The sequence below is a fragment of the Astyanax mexicanus genome, chromosome 6, assembly GCF_023375975.1.
Source record: "Astyanax mexicanus isolate ESR-SI-001 chromosome 6, AstMex3_surface, whole genome shotgun sequence".
Classification (NCBI taxonomy): domain Eukaryota; kingdom Metazoa; phylum Chordata; class Actinopteri; order Characiformes; family Acestrorhamphidae; genus Astyanax; species Astyanax mexicanus.
Window position 1 is genome coordinate 14127720 of NC_064413.1, and position 15796 is coordinate 14143515.

The 15796-nt window shown below is 35.7% G+C and overlaps 1 protein-coding gene across 3 annotated transcripts in view; it reads left to right on the plus strand.

Moving 5' to 3' along the window:
- The first annotated feature begins 806 nt into the window (after positions 1-806).
- Positions 807-15796, plus strand: part of LOC103036295 (corticotropin-releasing factor receptor 1) — a 35479-nt gene continuing 20489 nt past the window's right edge. Inside the window, exons 1-4 of one of the 3 annotated variants that reach the window (XM_022674061.2) lie at positions 808-1393; positions 9120-9210; positions 11648-11692; positions 11816-11935. In XM_022674061.2, coding sequence (XP_022529782.1) covers positions 1373-1393; positions 9120-9210; positions 11648-11692; positions 11816-11935 — 277 coding nt within the window. In that variant the 5' untranslated portion in view covers positions 808-1372. Of the gene's footprint in view, positions 1394-9119; positions 9211-11647; positions 11693-11815; positions 11936-15796 lie in introns of those variants that run through there. The other 2 variants (XM_049480550.1, XM_007232950.4) reach the window with 2 other exon arrangements.

Here is a 15796-nt window from a genome sequence, read left to right on the forward strand (position 1 = left end):
GGGGGGGGGGTCTGTGTTGGTGTGTGTGTGTGTGGGTGAAGGGTTAACAAACAAATTCCTCCATATGTAGTAGGCCTACATTCCTCCAGATGGCACCCCCTGTACTGTAATGCATCAGTCAACCAAAACAAATGTACACACATGCACACCCACTCACATCCATATTCTTCCATCCATACATGTGGATATTTTTTTAACAACAATAATAATATTGTTGCTGTTGGTGATGACGATTCATATTGTTTGAAAAAAAAAAAACAATAATAATGAGACTGATATAAAATAAATAAAATAGTGTTATTATTAAAATTATCATTAGTAGTATGATTATTAATATCGTTGTTGTTTATGGTGGTTGTTTGCTGTTGTCAGCATTATTGTTTTAAATAATAATATAATCATATAATAATATATAATAATATAATATAATACATACTAAAACTGTGATAAATAGATCAACAATATTTAAGAATAACAGGTACTATTTCAAATAAAAAAAAAAAAAAAAACGTTTTGATACTAAGATTTAACCCCAAAAATAAGTCAACAGCCCCGGGTTCTGCGTCCGTTCCAGCTAAACAACACGGATTTTAAATGTAGCCAAAATATTTCCCACCTGTATCCGTCCCGCCTCCCTAGGCTGAAAATGGCATATCACATCGCAGCGTCGTGGATACTGACGGATGTTCTAGCCAATCGTAGCACAGGACTCTCCTTAATAGTCATAGACATGTTTAATAGTAGCCAACAGGAGTGCGAGAGGCGGGGCTTTTCGGAATATGGGTGGGTTAAGAAAAAAAAACATTTCTCCGTGCGTTCACGTCAACATCAACGTACGATGCTCAGCTGGGGGCCAATTAAAATCTGTATCTAGCTGTGATTGACACAGCCAGCGTTGGTTAGCAACGGAGCGGCTCAAATTGCGCCTGGATCATAATTCGTGTTGGGATAAACTTAGCTAACCTAGCCAACGCTGTCTGGATAATAAAGAAAGAGACGAAAAATATGGAAATTTAACTACAGGAGACGCGAACAGGAGTCTTAAATTACTTTTCCTCCACTTGCGGGCAGAGTTTTGGATGTTTGTCGTGTTTTTTTCTTCGCAATCTGAGATTAGCCCTGGTTTCTGTATTTTCCCTCTTTTCTGTAATTCTGACGGAGTGTTAATCCCAGTGCGCCTGTGGTCCGGTGTGACTTGAGTAAAGGAATTTTATTTATTGTAAAATTTCCTTAAAAATGGATTTTCTGCTGAGACAATTTTGCCTGCGCTGATGGAGACTGACCGAGTTTCCCCCGAACTGAGTTCATAACAAGTGGAGCGGATCAGCCGGACTGATGGACGAGGCTTTGTGTTGAGATCTCAGAAGATAAAATGCGTCTTTGCCTGATAAAGGTGGGTAAATGATCACACAAACACATCCCGAATCAGGTAAACACAGTCACACAGACAGTAGGATATATTTAACAGCTATTAAAGCAACTCCTGTAGTTATAACTGACTCCTAGATAAGAAGAAGTAGCGTTATAATATCAGTAAAGCGCTCTCAGCTAAAGGCAGGTCTCTGAGGATCTACAGGGGAATGTTCTATAGTCTCCAGCAGCATCTGTCTCTCTGTATCAGAGCTGCTGTAGTCTGTCAGGAGTCTAATCATTATGCCAGTTCTATTGGTCTTATTTTAATAAAAGATATAAGTTAATAAAAACTAAATCTCCAAAGTGAGATGTGAGGAAATCACCCCAAACAGAACAGAAATTAAATTAACACAACACAACACATTAGCCAAAAATAGATAACACACAGCTTTGGAAAAAAATAAGATACCACTTCAGTTTATATGTTTGAGTAAAATAAACATTGTTGTTTTATTCTATAAACTACACACAATATTTCTCCCAAATGCCAAATAAAAAATATTGTCATTTAAAGCATGTGTTTGCTGAAAATATGTAGCTATAGCTTTCAGATTTCAAATAATGCAAAGAAAACAAGTTCATATTCATGAAGATTTAAGAGTTCAAACATCAACATTTGGTGGAATAACCCTGTCTTTTAATCACAGTTTCCAGGCGTCTTGGCATGTTCTCCTCCACCAGTCTTACACACTGCTTTTGGATACCTTTATTTCAATCCTGGTGCAAAAATTCAAGCAGTTCAGCTTGGTTTGATGGCTTGTGATCATCCATCTTCCTCTTGATTATATTCCAGAGGTTTTCAATTTGGTAAAATCAAAGAAAGATTTCTTAAATTAAGCAAAACACAAGTGCAGTAAGACTTAAATAAAGCAAAAATCACAGATTTTTTTTGTAAGATTTATTTTTTAATAAGCAATCACAATGTCTCAAAATTAGTATTTTTTAAAAAGATTTTAATCAAGCTAAAAATTACATATTTTCGGGGCTATACCTAAACACAATAATCAAAATAACTTTACTGGTGTCTTTTCAGGCTTATTTTGAATTTAAATAACTTAACATAAGGTGAAAATTCTAAGTAAGACTGAATTAGAAAAACTACTTACTATGCTCAGTAAGCCAAATTTCATTTGAGATCTAGTTTTTAGTACCTAAACAACCTAATCAGGGAGATCAGAATGAAGGAAAAAATGAAAATGCTCAAAAAGAGCAAATCAGTGTTCCCTACTTGGTTTTAAATTAATATTTGTCACATGTCTATGATTAGGGAAGTCTGTTATCCATGACACACTGACATATATAAGGACATTAGTAGCTGTTTATATTGCTCATGTATCTTAACTGACTTGCCCCTTTAGTCTTACCTCTTACATCACTTACCCTTTAGTGATGGTGAATGAATTGGTAATTGGTAATTGTTTATTTAAAAAAAATTAATTGTCATAGGACACATGCATGGTGTTAAATCAGGCAAAGGTAGCCTTTACGTTGGATAGTAAAAAATGGCTGTTATTGTGGTATTAACACATTATGTTTTTTTTTTGCATATTCACATTGTGATGATACTGCAATCATATTGTGCAGCCCTATATTGCAGCATATTTTCTTTTGATATGTGATAATAAACAATACAGGATTTTTTAGCAGAAGTGAATTATCTTACATGTAGCAATAATATTATTGCACTCTTTGAATGCACAATTAGAGTGAAGTAAATGATAAGGCCAGTTATAATCAGCCTCTAGTAAGTCATGGCGAATGAGAATACCAAATGTTTACTTTTGAATCAAGCAGTAGAAAAGTTGTTAAATATATATATTTGATTTAATTTCACATTGTGTGTAACATAGGGCTGGACAGTATGGTAAAATATTGTATGATGATATTTAAATAACTTTCATGATATACAGTATTTATCATATTATTTTAGTAGCGACAGATTCTTAAAAACATTATTCATATAGGCTACTACAGTTGTACAATTTATTAAAATATGATAAAATATTGTTGTATTACCCAGCTCTAATGTGACAGTGCATGTCTGGCAATGTGATGCATGCACACACTGTAAAAAAAAAAGACTAAAACAATATATTAAAGAGGCCTAGTAGAATTTTATCACATTGTTCTGTGCCTTGAGCAGCCAGCACTCTGCAGGTTGCCATGAATGCTATCATATCTTTGCTCACAATAATCCCATTCACACTACATTTAAAAGGTTTTGACATTTCACAACTCGAGAAGATTTAGTGAAACCCCAGGGCTACGTTTCAGAATGAATTACCCTCACAATGTGGAGGCGTCAATACTATGCCTATACTATATATTGCAGTGAGCAGTCTGGTGAATCAATGTTTAAATCACATTAGATCAGCATCAGGATTAATATTACAAAGAAATGTTTTGGTTTTACATAGTTTGGTTTAACATATTGTCAGATCTAAACATCTGTCAGATGTTAGTATTTTTAAACAGTTATCTGTAGGTGATTTTGAAATTGTTGTGAATCCCTGATTGGGAAAACCAAACTGTGATAAAGTTGAGAGACTAAAAGTTAGATGGTACTTATTGCAAAAGTACAGACAGTGTTAATGTCAATTCTTTCTACAGCCTGTTTTCTCTTCCTACAGATTCCACCAGAGTTCAGCCTTCTATGTTGCTGAGTTTTCTCATTTAGATAACTAAGATGTTTTAAATAAAAAAATACTGAGTTTAGGAATCCAACAACTTCTTTGGGCCAACCTCTGTTGAGATCTGCTTTTAATTAGCAAAACAATGTTGAGTGTTATGAATATTAGAGTAAGAAAAGTTATAATTCATGGTTTTAAAGCGTGTATAGCATTCCTGATGCACACCAGTATGATGCATTAGGTGCTCATATTAAACATGAAATCGCTCATGTAGACACAGAATGAAATTAACCACCTGATATAGATGTATAAGAAGTGTTGACTTTGGCTCACTTCCAGTTTAGCTTGCAGTGCAGAGGATTTGAACTGGGATTTAAAAAGCGCAGTGTGTTTAACATTACAGGAAGTTTTCTTTCCCTCCAAAGTTTTGCGTCTGCCTCTCAGATTAGGAGGGATTAGGAGCCCATTTTAGAACCGGACTTTACCATGTGGGTCTCGCTAATCTGAGATTAGCTGGATGGGAATAATGGGGTTTCTCAGACACTCAGCTAAAGGCCAAATCCCTGGGATGAGACTGTCACGTCGGAATCACAAAACCACTCACACAACATCAAGGATTTATTTTGGTCTGAGGCACTAGCAATGTTGTGTATGAAGAGGACATTTAGGAATATGGACTCGAATGGTTCGTCCTGAGGATGGGAAATGTGGTATACAATTTGATGTCATTGTACTTTACACAGTAATTTTCGCAGTCTGCACTAAGTATGATATTCAATTTGCGAACATGAATTCCGATTTGATTGTTCTCATTAGGGAGTCTGTTGCTGTATTCAAGAAATGCAGTTTTAGTTTTCTATTATCAAAGTGTTATCAGAACTCTTTCTGTGTATTTATGAAACTCATATAACTGTGTGTCTGCACAGATCTGAAAATTTCAGATTTTCATTAGATTAAGGCAAAAATCCTATTGTGTCACACCAACCACGTAAGGTGAGCATAGTCTTAAAACTAGGGCTTCAACGATTAATCAATATAATCAACAATGTTGATTCTAACATTTTTCAACTCCACATTTCAGTGTCAAATAATTGTTAATTTGTAACGGCTCTGCGCTGCACAAAGTGCTGGGGACAGAAACGCAATTGGAGAGGGGTAATGGGCTCACTTACACAGTTTACACTCAACTTGTGTCTCCAAAAGTGTCCAAACACAACAGATCTCATACTGTATGTGCTTACTAAATATCAGTACTTTCCATATTTAAACATTTTCTGAGCATTTAAATCCCATCTTCAGTTAAAGAGATGGAGGGTGTAGAAGAAAAAATCGTTGACCAATAAAAAAAACATATCAGATTAGTCAACTGCCAGAATAATCATTGTATGCATTGTATGCAAAACTCTGATGTCTTTTCTCCGAGTGATTATTACACCTCAGTGACCTCTGGTCCAGCAATCCGATTTACTTTAATGATCTTATGCATATAAACTTAAGGACCATGTTTACCTCAGAATCAGAGCCACACATATTCATAAAAGACAGTTTCAAATACAGCAAATGAACAGAATAATAGTAAAACAATATCAATATTGTATTAAATGTAACAATGTGTGTGGAAAACTTTCGACCTCAAGCAAAAGCAACTGCAAGACATCAGATGAGCTCCGCATGGGTCTGCTAAATTTATGACTTTAATTATTTTAGGCTACCTAAATCTTTTTTTCTGACTGTCTGAGTCTTGTTCAAAGCCTTTCTGGATTATTATGCTCTGAAATCCCTCTAAGGAAAAGAAAAAATGGGATGCAAAGCAAATGAGAAACTACATAATAACGAATTAGCACAGTTCATAGGTTGCTGGCTCCATAATCTATTGGGAGCAGTAATTGTGATATTTTAATGAATTCCACCATCATCTCACATATATTTGAGTGTTCCCTCCTCACACTTGCCCACAAAAATTGATAATAGTAAAAATTAAAAAAATTAAAAATTGTGTATGGATAAATACTGTTGAGGCTCTTTTTTGCTCAATTTAAATTCAGATACAGGCAAAGCCTTCAGTCTGTACTCTGCATTCATTTTGTCCAAATGTTCTCTAAACGCTAATGGATATAGATGTAGTGGAGCAATACCACTTAAAACCATGAGGGAGTGTAGCCAAGAAATCAAGCAAAACAGGACCACTGCCGTATATATACACAGTGATAAATATTGCAGAACTTTATCATTGCAGAACTTCTTAACACCAATATCAGACTTTTACACTGATGTCTCCTTCTTCATTTTTGCCTAAAATACCATATTACCACCTCCTTCACCATTTCATGTTTGTTGTTGTCAGAAACGTTTGACTCTGCATTCTATTGCAGACTGTGATCATGTGACATAAGGGGCTGGAGGTAAATTGAGGTAGAGGTCCACAATTAACATACACCAAACTACCTCTTTGCCTGGGTAAATTGCGAAGCCAAGCCAAGTGGCAAAAATAAATAAATTAAGAGCTTAATTAATTAGATTTACATCAGTATCAGGATATCCAACATCATCACACTTTTAGTGGGCAGTGCTAATTACAAATGTGATGTTTAAAACTGACTGTATATGTATATGTATATTTTTGTATGTAGAGGGGGTATAATTGTGCCTTGGTATGGGATATTTCTTTTTGATCCCAACTAGTATGTATAAACAATTAAAAAAACTACAAGCCTTCAATTAAAATCATTGGAAAAAGGTGTCCAAATATTTTGGGGCATTTCTGTTTGTCCATTTATCATAAAATAGTAAAAAAAAAAAAGGTAAAGAACACCACCAGATTTACATTATGTCCAAAAAGTACAAAATTGTGAGAACCATAATAAAAAAATTATGTTAACACTATACACTGAAAGAACAAAACATTGTAAACCGACACAGATAAGACAAAAGGTCTGGGATATCTGTAAAGCTGGTTCTTGTAGTTGACATGTTAGTTGATTGTAAGTGGTTGTGATAGAAACAGGCAGGCATACAGATCTTTGACAAGGACCAAATCAGTATGATGAGAGGACAAGCTTAGAGCATCTCAGAAATGGCAAGGCTTGTGGGGTGCACCAGGTCAGCAGAGGTGAGTGTTGCAAGAAAAGGCAAATGACAAACCAGTTTAGGGCAAAGACTGCCCTGTTATTGCTTAACTGACAAAATTGGGCTGTTCTGACGAATACCACATTTTTAAAGCAGTTGTGTAGCTACTAGGGCTGTGTAATGACAAGGACTTGGCAATATGTTATATATTACAATACAGGGGTTGTGTTTTAATAAATCATGATATGTATTGCAATATTGTAGAGAAGGTTATATATTGTAGTTGTTTGAATAAAAATGTATAAAAACGTTCATACTATAAAGCGCTTAGAGAAAGCTCTAAACTGGACCATGGAGCAAGGGATGAGGCTCATGTAGACAGCCGGGGACATGTGTATCCTTTTCCTGGGATAGTGATGACACCAGGATACGCTGTGAAAAAAGACAAGCCCGTGGAGGGAGCTGCTGGGAAACCCTAGGGCCGTTCAAGGTTCAGAGTGTTGCCCTGGACTTTACCCCGATTTCAATCCGGTTGTGTATCTGTAGGGATGTTTTTAATACCTGAAAGTCTGGACCAAAGTTTAAGCCAAAGTTCATGTTTATGTTATATTGTTGACACTGATAGTCAGAATCTAGAAGGGCATGTGTGCCAAATTCTTTCCTCCAGAATCCGACTCCCTACAAGTGGATGTTTGCATTGTAGTAGAATAAGCTTAATAATCTGCACACTCTGATTCTTTTCATTTCTGTTTGATCTACAGTTACAGGATTCCTAGTAGATACAGGAATCACAAACATAATCTGTTGCACACATGCTGCTGTTTGACATGAACCGGAGTGTCAGACTTCTGCCCTTTTCTTCTACTATTGTTTAATACATGCACTGTAAAAAAATATTTATTTGTTCAGCTTAACTCAGTCAAGTTACCATTTTGCTTAGACTCAGTTAAGTTGTAAATATATAACATTTTAAGTAGATTCAACTTAACTCAGTCAAGCTATAATTTAGATTTGTAAATATATACAATTTTAAGTTAATTCAACTTAACCTACAACAATAGTTTAATTAACTCATCAGTTTTTTTTACGTATTGTGGGCTTAAATAATTAAGTTTATTTAGTATATATATATATATATATATATATATATATATATATATATATATATATATATATATATATATATATATATGTGCGATTGCAATATACTCATCAAAGTAATTTGCTCTCACAGCCTACAACACAGAGGCCTGACAATCAACACATATATTATACTAATACATGTCTAGGATAAGGTAGCTTTGGGCAACAAACAGGACAACACAAAGATGGTAAGTAAGGGAGCAACCACACTCATTATGCAAATATATGGTGCCACGAGCATAATGGGAAAGCTGTATGATCCAACACTGTAGAAATAGCTACATGTGTACATTGATACATGTGTAGTGTACTATAAGGTCGGCTCAACAAGCATTTTTAAGTTTTCAGTTTGAAGTTCTCTGAACTCGTTTTATTGAGTGTTACTGGCCGGAAAATTCACTCAACTTAATAATATTAGTTCTTCTGACTAAAACACTAAATCACTTTTTAGAGTGTGGTATTAGCCAGTCTCAACATTGTGTAATTGGTTTGAAAGTCTGAACTATCTAAAACAGTGTTTTCACACTGTCCACCATACTAAACATGGTTTGTTTAATCCAGAACAAGACCAACTCTTTTGGTCGGACAAAATTAGGTCCTTTGTTCTGGACTGTTGTTTTTGCCACATTTTACACCTGCTATTTTTGTTCGGATCAATTTTCAAAGGCAAATTAATTGAATTCCTTGTCCATTTTGTGCCTTAAAAAAGCGTTTGTATAGTTTTAAAACAGGCTTATTAGTTCATATTTAATCAAGTTGCAAGTAAACAACTAAACAACTGGATGTAGTTCTCTTTGGTAGACAGTTATAGTACCTGAGCTGCCAGAATATATTTAATGTGTTTGTCTCTTTCATTCCATTCCTCAGGTACTGCCTGTCCTGTGTTTGTTGGTCACGAGGGTGTCCACTGATCTCACCTGCGATACAGTGCTTATGCTAGCAACTGGAAACCGCACAAGTATGTTACAAGTATGCATGTGTGTGTGTTTTCAGTTTTAGATTTGGCCAGGTTATGAAGCTATGTCCCCCTGCTGCTTTTCCAGACATGCCCATCACACAGCTATTTGTGCTGCCTAGACTGATTCACTATAGATGATGCACCGCAACCCTCGAGACTTGTCAATCATTGTCAGTCCAATTTAGACTTCCTGCTGGAGGGGCCCAAACAATCTGGAGCTGTGACCCACCTCTCAGTGGGAAACACTCACTCAGTATGTAAAAGCTTGCTATAGGAAATGTGCATGTCCCTTTCTGTTTGAGGAAAACCATTATTGAGTGCTGGTGTTACTTAAAAAAAAGAAACACAAAAAACAGCACAGAAAATATGAATGCCTGCAATGGTTAAAAACATGCTTTGTTAGTGTTTCAGTCTATCTGGTTTGGGGTAAAATATCTATAGTTTCAGTCTATATTATTTAACAGTGCTTGTTATAAGGGCAGAGAATCTAGAATCGCAAATTTGAAAGAGTGTGATGTAGTGTGTAAACATTCCTGAAGTTTCCGAGTGTACACAGAAGCTCGTACAGTCCGTATGTGGAAACATTTACATACAGTGCAAAAGTTTGAGCACACTTGTCTGAATGACATTTGTCTTTAATTTTAATTGAGATGGAGTAAACACAAAATAAAAATGTATTTGTGCAACTTTCTAAGATTTAGTGTATATAGCTCTTAAAACAATTGGCATTTATGCATACAAGGCAAACACGCACACATTCATATGAGTGCCAGAATCTGCAAAAAAGTAGTTGAGTTAACAGGGTGGTGGGCCTAAACCTTTCCATAAGTCTGTATATGTTCCAGTTCAGCCTACAGCAATTTAGCCGGTGTCATTCAAATACAGTGGTATAATTTTCATGATTTTCCTTTATAAATCATTAGTTGTTCAGATCAGCAATTTTAGTTAAATATATCATTTAGCAGGTCAAAATACCTTCAACCAGAAGCCAGATTCTCATTGGAAGCTATAGGAAGCATTTAGAGGCTGTTATTTCTGCAAAAGGAGCATCTGCTAAATACTGATGTATTTTTTTCTTTTGGGGTGCCCAAATTTATGTACCTGCCTAATTTTGTTTAAAGAATTAAAGCACTTTCTGTAAACCTTATAAACTTAATTTCACTATAATAAGAAAATTATAAAGGAAAATCATGAAAATGATCAGTGGTGCCAACATTTTTCATACCACTGTGTAAAGTTTAATTTAAAAAAAGTTTAATTTAAAAAACCACACACGTCATAAATAGTACTTAGGGTGACTTAACATATTAGCAATTGGGATGCCCCATGTGTTTGGCAACCAAACATATTTGTCTGAAAATCAACACCAAAAACATTTTCTTTGTTTAAGCAACTATGTGAAACAACCAAATGCTTTATACAGAGTGAAGACTTATTCATTTTAAGTCATTTTGCAGTGTTTTCTCCAAAGTTAGGATTTTTTAAGCAGTGGCTCACAGTCCTCTCCTTTCTCTGGCACTCAGCAATGCTGCTTTGTACAGAGTGACAGAGCCGGCATGGAGAGGCAACAAACAAACATTAAACATTTTGACACACTCTTAACATTTATCATATTAGATAAAGCATTCAAAATCACTTACCATGCTTGGTATCAGTTACTGTTTCTTCACAAACTGGCTGTTTTCCAGCTAAAAGATTCAGAGGGCTAGGATAGTAGCTAACATTAAGTTAGCTAGCTAGCTCACTCAGCTTTAGCATTTGTGACTGTATATCTCTGTGTAAATTCCAAGTTAGTTAACTTGCTAGCTAGCTACATGTGTCTTGAGTAGCACTGCTGACGTCAGTTCATGATATACATTGCATAAGTATGTTTACGATTAGAAGGGCACAAGTAAGGTTTAAAATTTATGATGGAAAAAACACTGCTGTGGTAAACAGTTACTTAGCTGTGGTTGTTTACAGCTAGGCAGCTAGCTAATACTAGCTATATTTAGTTTGTTTAAATTTACAAATAAGATAGTGTTGCTGTAGTACATTTATAATTGGAATGTCACTGGTGAAGTAGCTAGTAACTAATTAACTAGTTACTAGCTACTACTAAGTAACTACTAAGTTGGTCTGCTAAGATATTAATGTTAAATGTTAAATAAATATGTTTAAATAGTTTTGGAATCGCTTTTTGCTTAAAAATTAAGAGAAATAATACATTTAAACTATGTAGTTTATTAATTGGTAAGAAAAAGGCATATTTAATAAAATAAAATTATATTCATGTTTTATTTTGCTTATTTTGCAGATTCAGAAAAATGTTTCATTTTGGTGCTTGCCTTTACGTTCATACACAATTCTAAAGATCTCAGATCAGTTATTATATCACAGGCATTGCTTTCTAACAGTTGTTTTCTGTCTGGTGTTATCTCTCTGTGTGTATCTGCAGTGTACTCTGTGGACCCCTCTACTCAGGCAGACAGTAATAGCTCAGGTGAGTGTCATGGTCAAATTTTATAGCTGTTCCCTCTCTGCCCATCTGTTTCCCGCTATTATAGCATATAGATAATCTCTTAATGCTTGTGTAACTGTCTGTGCTTGCGTGCGTGCATATCAGGTGTATTTTGCAGAACATCCATTGATGGCATTGGTACATGCTGGCCTCGCAGTATGGCAGGAGAAATGGTGTCACGTCCCTGTCCTGAACTCCTTTATGGAGTGCGATACAACACCACCAGTAAGAACTGATTTTCAATTTTAATGATAAGGCAAAAACTAACCACAAACTGTTTTATTAATAACATAGTTTCTGTACAGTCTTTACAGTAATTGACAGTATGTGGAAAAAAATATTTTTTAAGTAGGACTCTAATTCCAGACTTCTACTTTGGCCACTGTGAACATGTGTAAAGTCCAAATACACTGGGAGAAATAAAAGAAAATATATAATAGAAATCAGGGTTTAAAGATGTCACAGTTTCAGAAATGTCCAATATAAATAAACACAGCAAATCTAGCCAGGGTCCAGCTGACCCACCTAACTGAAGGTCTGTATATGTAAAACTTCTGGTCCATCCTGATCATCCATGTTTTGACTTTTCACTAACTGCTGGAATTTTTAGGAGGATCTTTAATTTGACAACATGACCCACTGGTGAACTTTGACATTTCCTCCTTAGCTTATTATGTTTTATACACGCACAAATGAACACTGTCCATCATATGCGTCTGTCTGTCTCTCTCTCTCTCTCTTTCTCCCTCTCTCTCTGTTTATTTAGAACTTTCTTTGTCTCTGTCTTGTTGTCTCTAAATTCAGAGCCCATCTGACATGCCTAATAGACCCCTCAATGAAAACTTTCTCAACCACTTCCTGTTGACCTGTGCACTGCTTTTGTAGCTTCATTGCCAAATACTGTGTGTAGTTATGTCTAGCATTTAGCCAAACTCCTACATTACAGAAGTGGACGTGTATGGCTTGCTGAGAGATGAACCAGGGCAACATGTCTTATTATAGTTCATTTAAGTCAGCGTTCAGTACATTGCTGGACTGTATGTCGTGTGAACATGAGTAGGTGTGTATGTGTAAATGTATGCGTTTGTGAATGATGGGGTACAAAAGTATTCTTCACCTCTTTATTTAGCTTTACAATCCATCAGTCTCACATAGTAATCATTCACAGACCTTGCACATACACACATAAACACCAATACACATTAAAACTATACATGTATACATGTAAAACTGTCCTTCACCCTGTACACAAGTAGTGTATAAAATGTTCATTATTAACCTAAACCTGCATATTGAATGGTAATGGTAATGGAATGGAAACTTACACAGCTCAGTGGAAAAAGGCAACGTGTCTTTATTATTATTTTCTTACAGTCATAATTAAGAATGAACAAAGATTTGTTTTATTTTTGTATATTTGATGTGCACCAGCAAATTTAATTCCAGTTGAATGATTTATTATTGCTTTGTAGTTAACATAGCCTAATAGCTTACTGTGGGTTTAAATAGGGTTAAGTACTAAATATAGTCCAGATTGTATTGATGTTTATTCTGACACTGCCAACAGCCAGCCTCCCAAATAGGGCAACTCGGTTGGTGTGGGAATAAAACTGGAGCTGGAAAGAGATCCAGTTCTTGTTTCTATAATCACATAATCACTTACTGGAAAATACAACAAACAAGCATTCCATCCAATCCTGTTAATAAGTACAAGTGAATTACAACCAGTGATGCACACATTCAAGTTTTTCACATAATTATGCTCTATTGCTATTCTTTAGATTTTATTTTACAATGACGTGACACATATCAATGAACAGGACTTTTGTCATGTCATTGAAGCCAGAAAAATACTGCACTGATTAATGCATTAAACATTGATGTGGTGTCTGACACTGTTCGTAGTACAGATGTGACACTGTAGATTAGAGAATGTTAAATACCTGAACAACTTTAAAAATGAGTGTCCCATCTATCTGGCCTCGCCCGAACTCCCTCGCTCACAAGATAACACCTTACAGCTTATACAAGTGAGGGCGTTCCGAAGACTTTTCAGACAGGTTTGTTACGCTTCATGATCAATTTACATACAGCTTTCCCATTACGGTTGTTTTCTTATTGTTTATGCTTTAACTATATATTTTCTAAATGTCAAATCATCTTTGTGAACATTGCCATTTTATCACACACAGCCTATTGGCATAAGTTATTGTTAAAATATTTATTCAAGGTGTGGTTTATCTAGTGTCTGTATGAGAATGTTGAGCTTTTTAGCTCTGCAATACCAGATTTCATATCCTGGCATTTTGCCATGGAGCCTAAGAGTCATTTTCTTGGACACACAGTTCATACAAACACACACACACTTGTAATCTAATTAGACTTTAATACATTTATTCACAACACACTGAGCAAAATGTACACAACGCAGAGAGACTAACAGTTGTGAAAACATTCTCTTTCACAAAGAGCGTCTAAATTATGTCTTTCATTTGATTTGGCCTTTGCTCAGCCAGCCAGTTAAGAACAATTAGGCCAATTCTGTACAAAAGCAGCCAAACACTCAAAGAGGAAGGGGAATGGCTGACCCACTGCTGTGCCCCTGGCGCTAGTTCTGTGCGGGTTTACGTGCAGCGTTGCTTTAGCACAGGTAGAAAGGTGTAGTGCAGAACAGAGTGTCTCATTCTCTGGACATCCTCCAAGACTGCTAGCATCTCTGCCAGACTGGAGTCTGTCAATCAAAGTGGGATCTGCTCAGAATAGTACCTCTCTGGCAGGCAAACGTCTGTTTTAGCATCTGGAACCCTGACTGCTGGATTACAGAGCTAGTACAATAACTACAGCAAAGCTCTACGCTGCATAAAAGAATCTTTATTGTCTTTCATAATAAAAAACAAATGTGATAAAACTATTCAAGTCTAAATATGTACATATAACGTAATAGTAATGTGATACTTAATAAGGAACTATAAATAAATAAGGTAATGTGTGTAATTGTGTCTTTTAGGGAGGTCATCATAAGTTTATTACTTAATCCTATTTTATATTTTAGCTGTTTATAGGTGCTTGCTTGAAGTGTATTAGAACTTTACTAATTTGACGTTTCTGTTAGTAAATTATTGTGGGTTTATTTGCACTAATTGTAGATTTTTAAAGCCTAAACATGACAAACAAGGACACAGGAGCCATTTAAATTAGTATACTTTATTCCCTGCAGTTAAGTGTTAAAGTAACTATCATATCTTCTTACTTAAAAAGGATATATTTTAAACTAAGAACCTGAATGATGGTTTGAAAATGCATAATAAATAACATAACAGAGAAATTATAGGACGAGTTGGAACAACCAAATAATTATTAAATGAACTAGAAAAGTAGGAAATGCTGAACTGTTGTATTTTACTTCCAGATTTACTGGACTGTGGTTTTGCTATGGTGTGGCTAAGCGACCATTTGTAGATGATTGTGATTGCATCTAAGGTCCTTGGTGGTTGCTATTGGTGGTATCTCATGTAGTTCCTTTAGCATTCCTTAGTGGTTACTGGGTGGTGGTTATGGTGTTACAAAGTGGTTGTTAACTGGTTATAGTGTTGCTTAGCATTTCTTTGTTGTTTTGGCATGGTGTTGCTAAATGGTTAACTAAGTGGTAACTTAGTTATATTGTGTAACATAGGTGTTGCTATGGTGTTGTGTTAATAAGTGGTTGCAATGTGGTTGATGGAGTGTTGTTAGATGGTGCCTATGGTGTCTAGGATGCTTGCTATGGTGTAGCTGGGTGGGTGCTGTGGTTTTGCTTTGTGTTGATAAGGGGTTGCTATGGTATCCCAGGTGGTTGCTATGGAGTTTTTAAGTGGTTACTTTGTGGTTACTATGATATCTAAGTTAGTTCCTGTGCTCTTAAGTAGTTGCTCTGGTCGCCCAGGTGGTTGCATAGTGCCTAAGTGGAAAGATAATATAGTGTGGCAAAGAGATTGCTACGGCAAGTGAATTGATGTTGCTTAGTGGTTGCTAGGGTAACCTGTGTGGCTGCTGTGGCAACCGAGGTGGTTGTTCAGATGTTGCCAAGTAGTTTGTATCGTTATTACA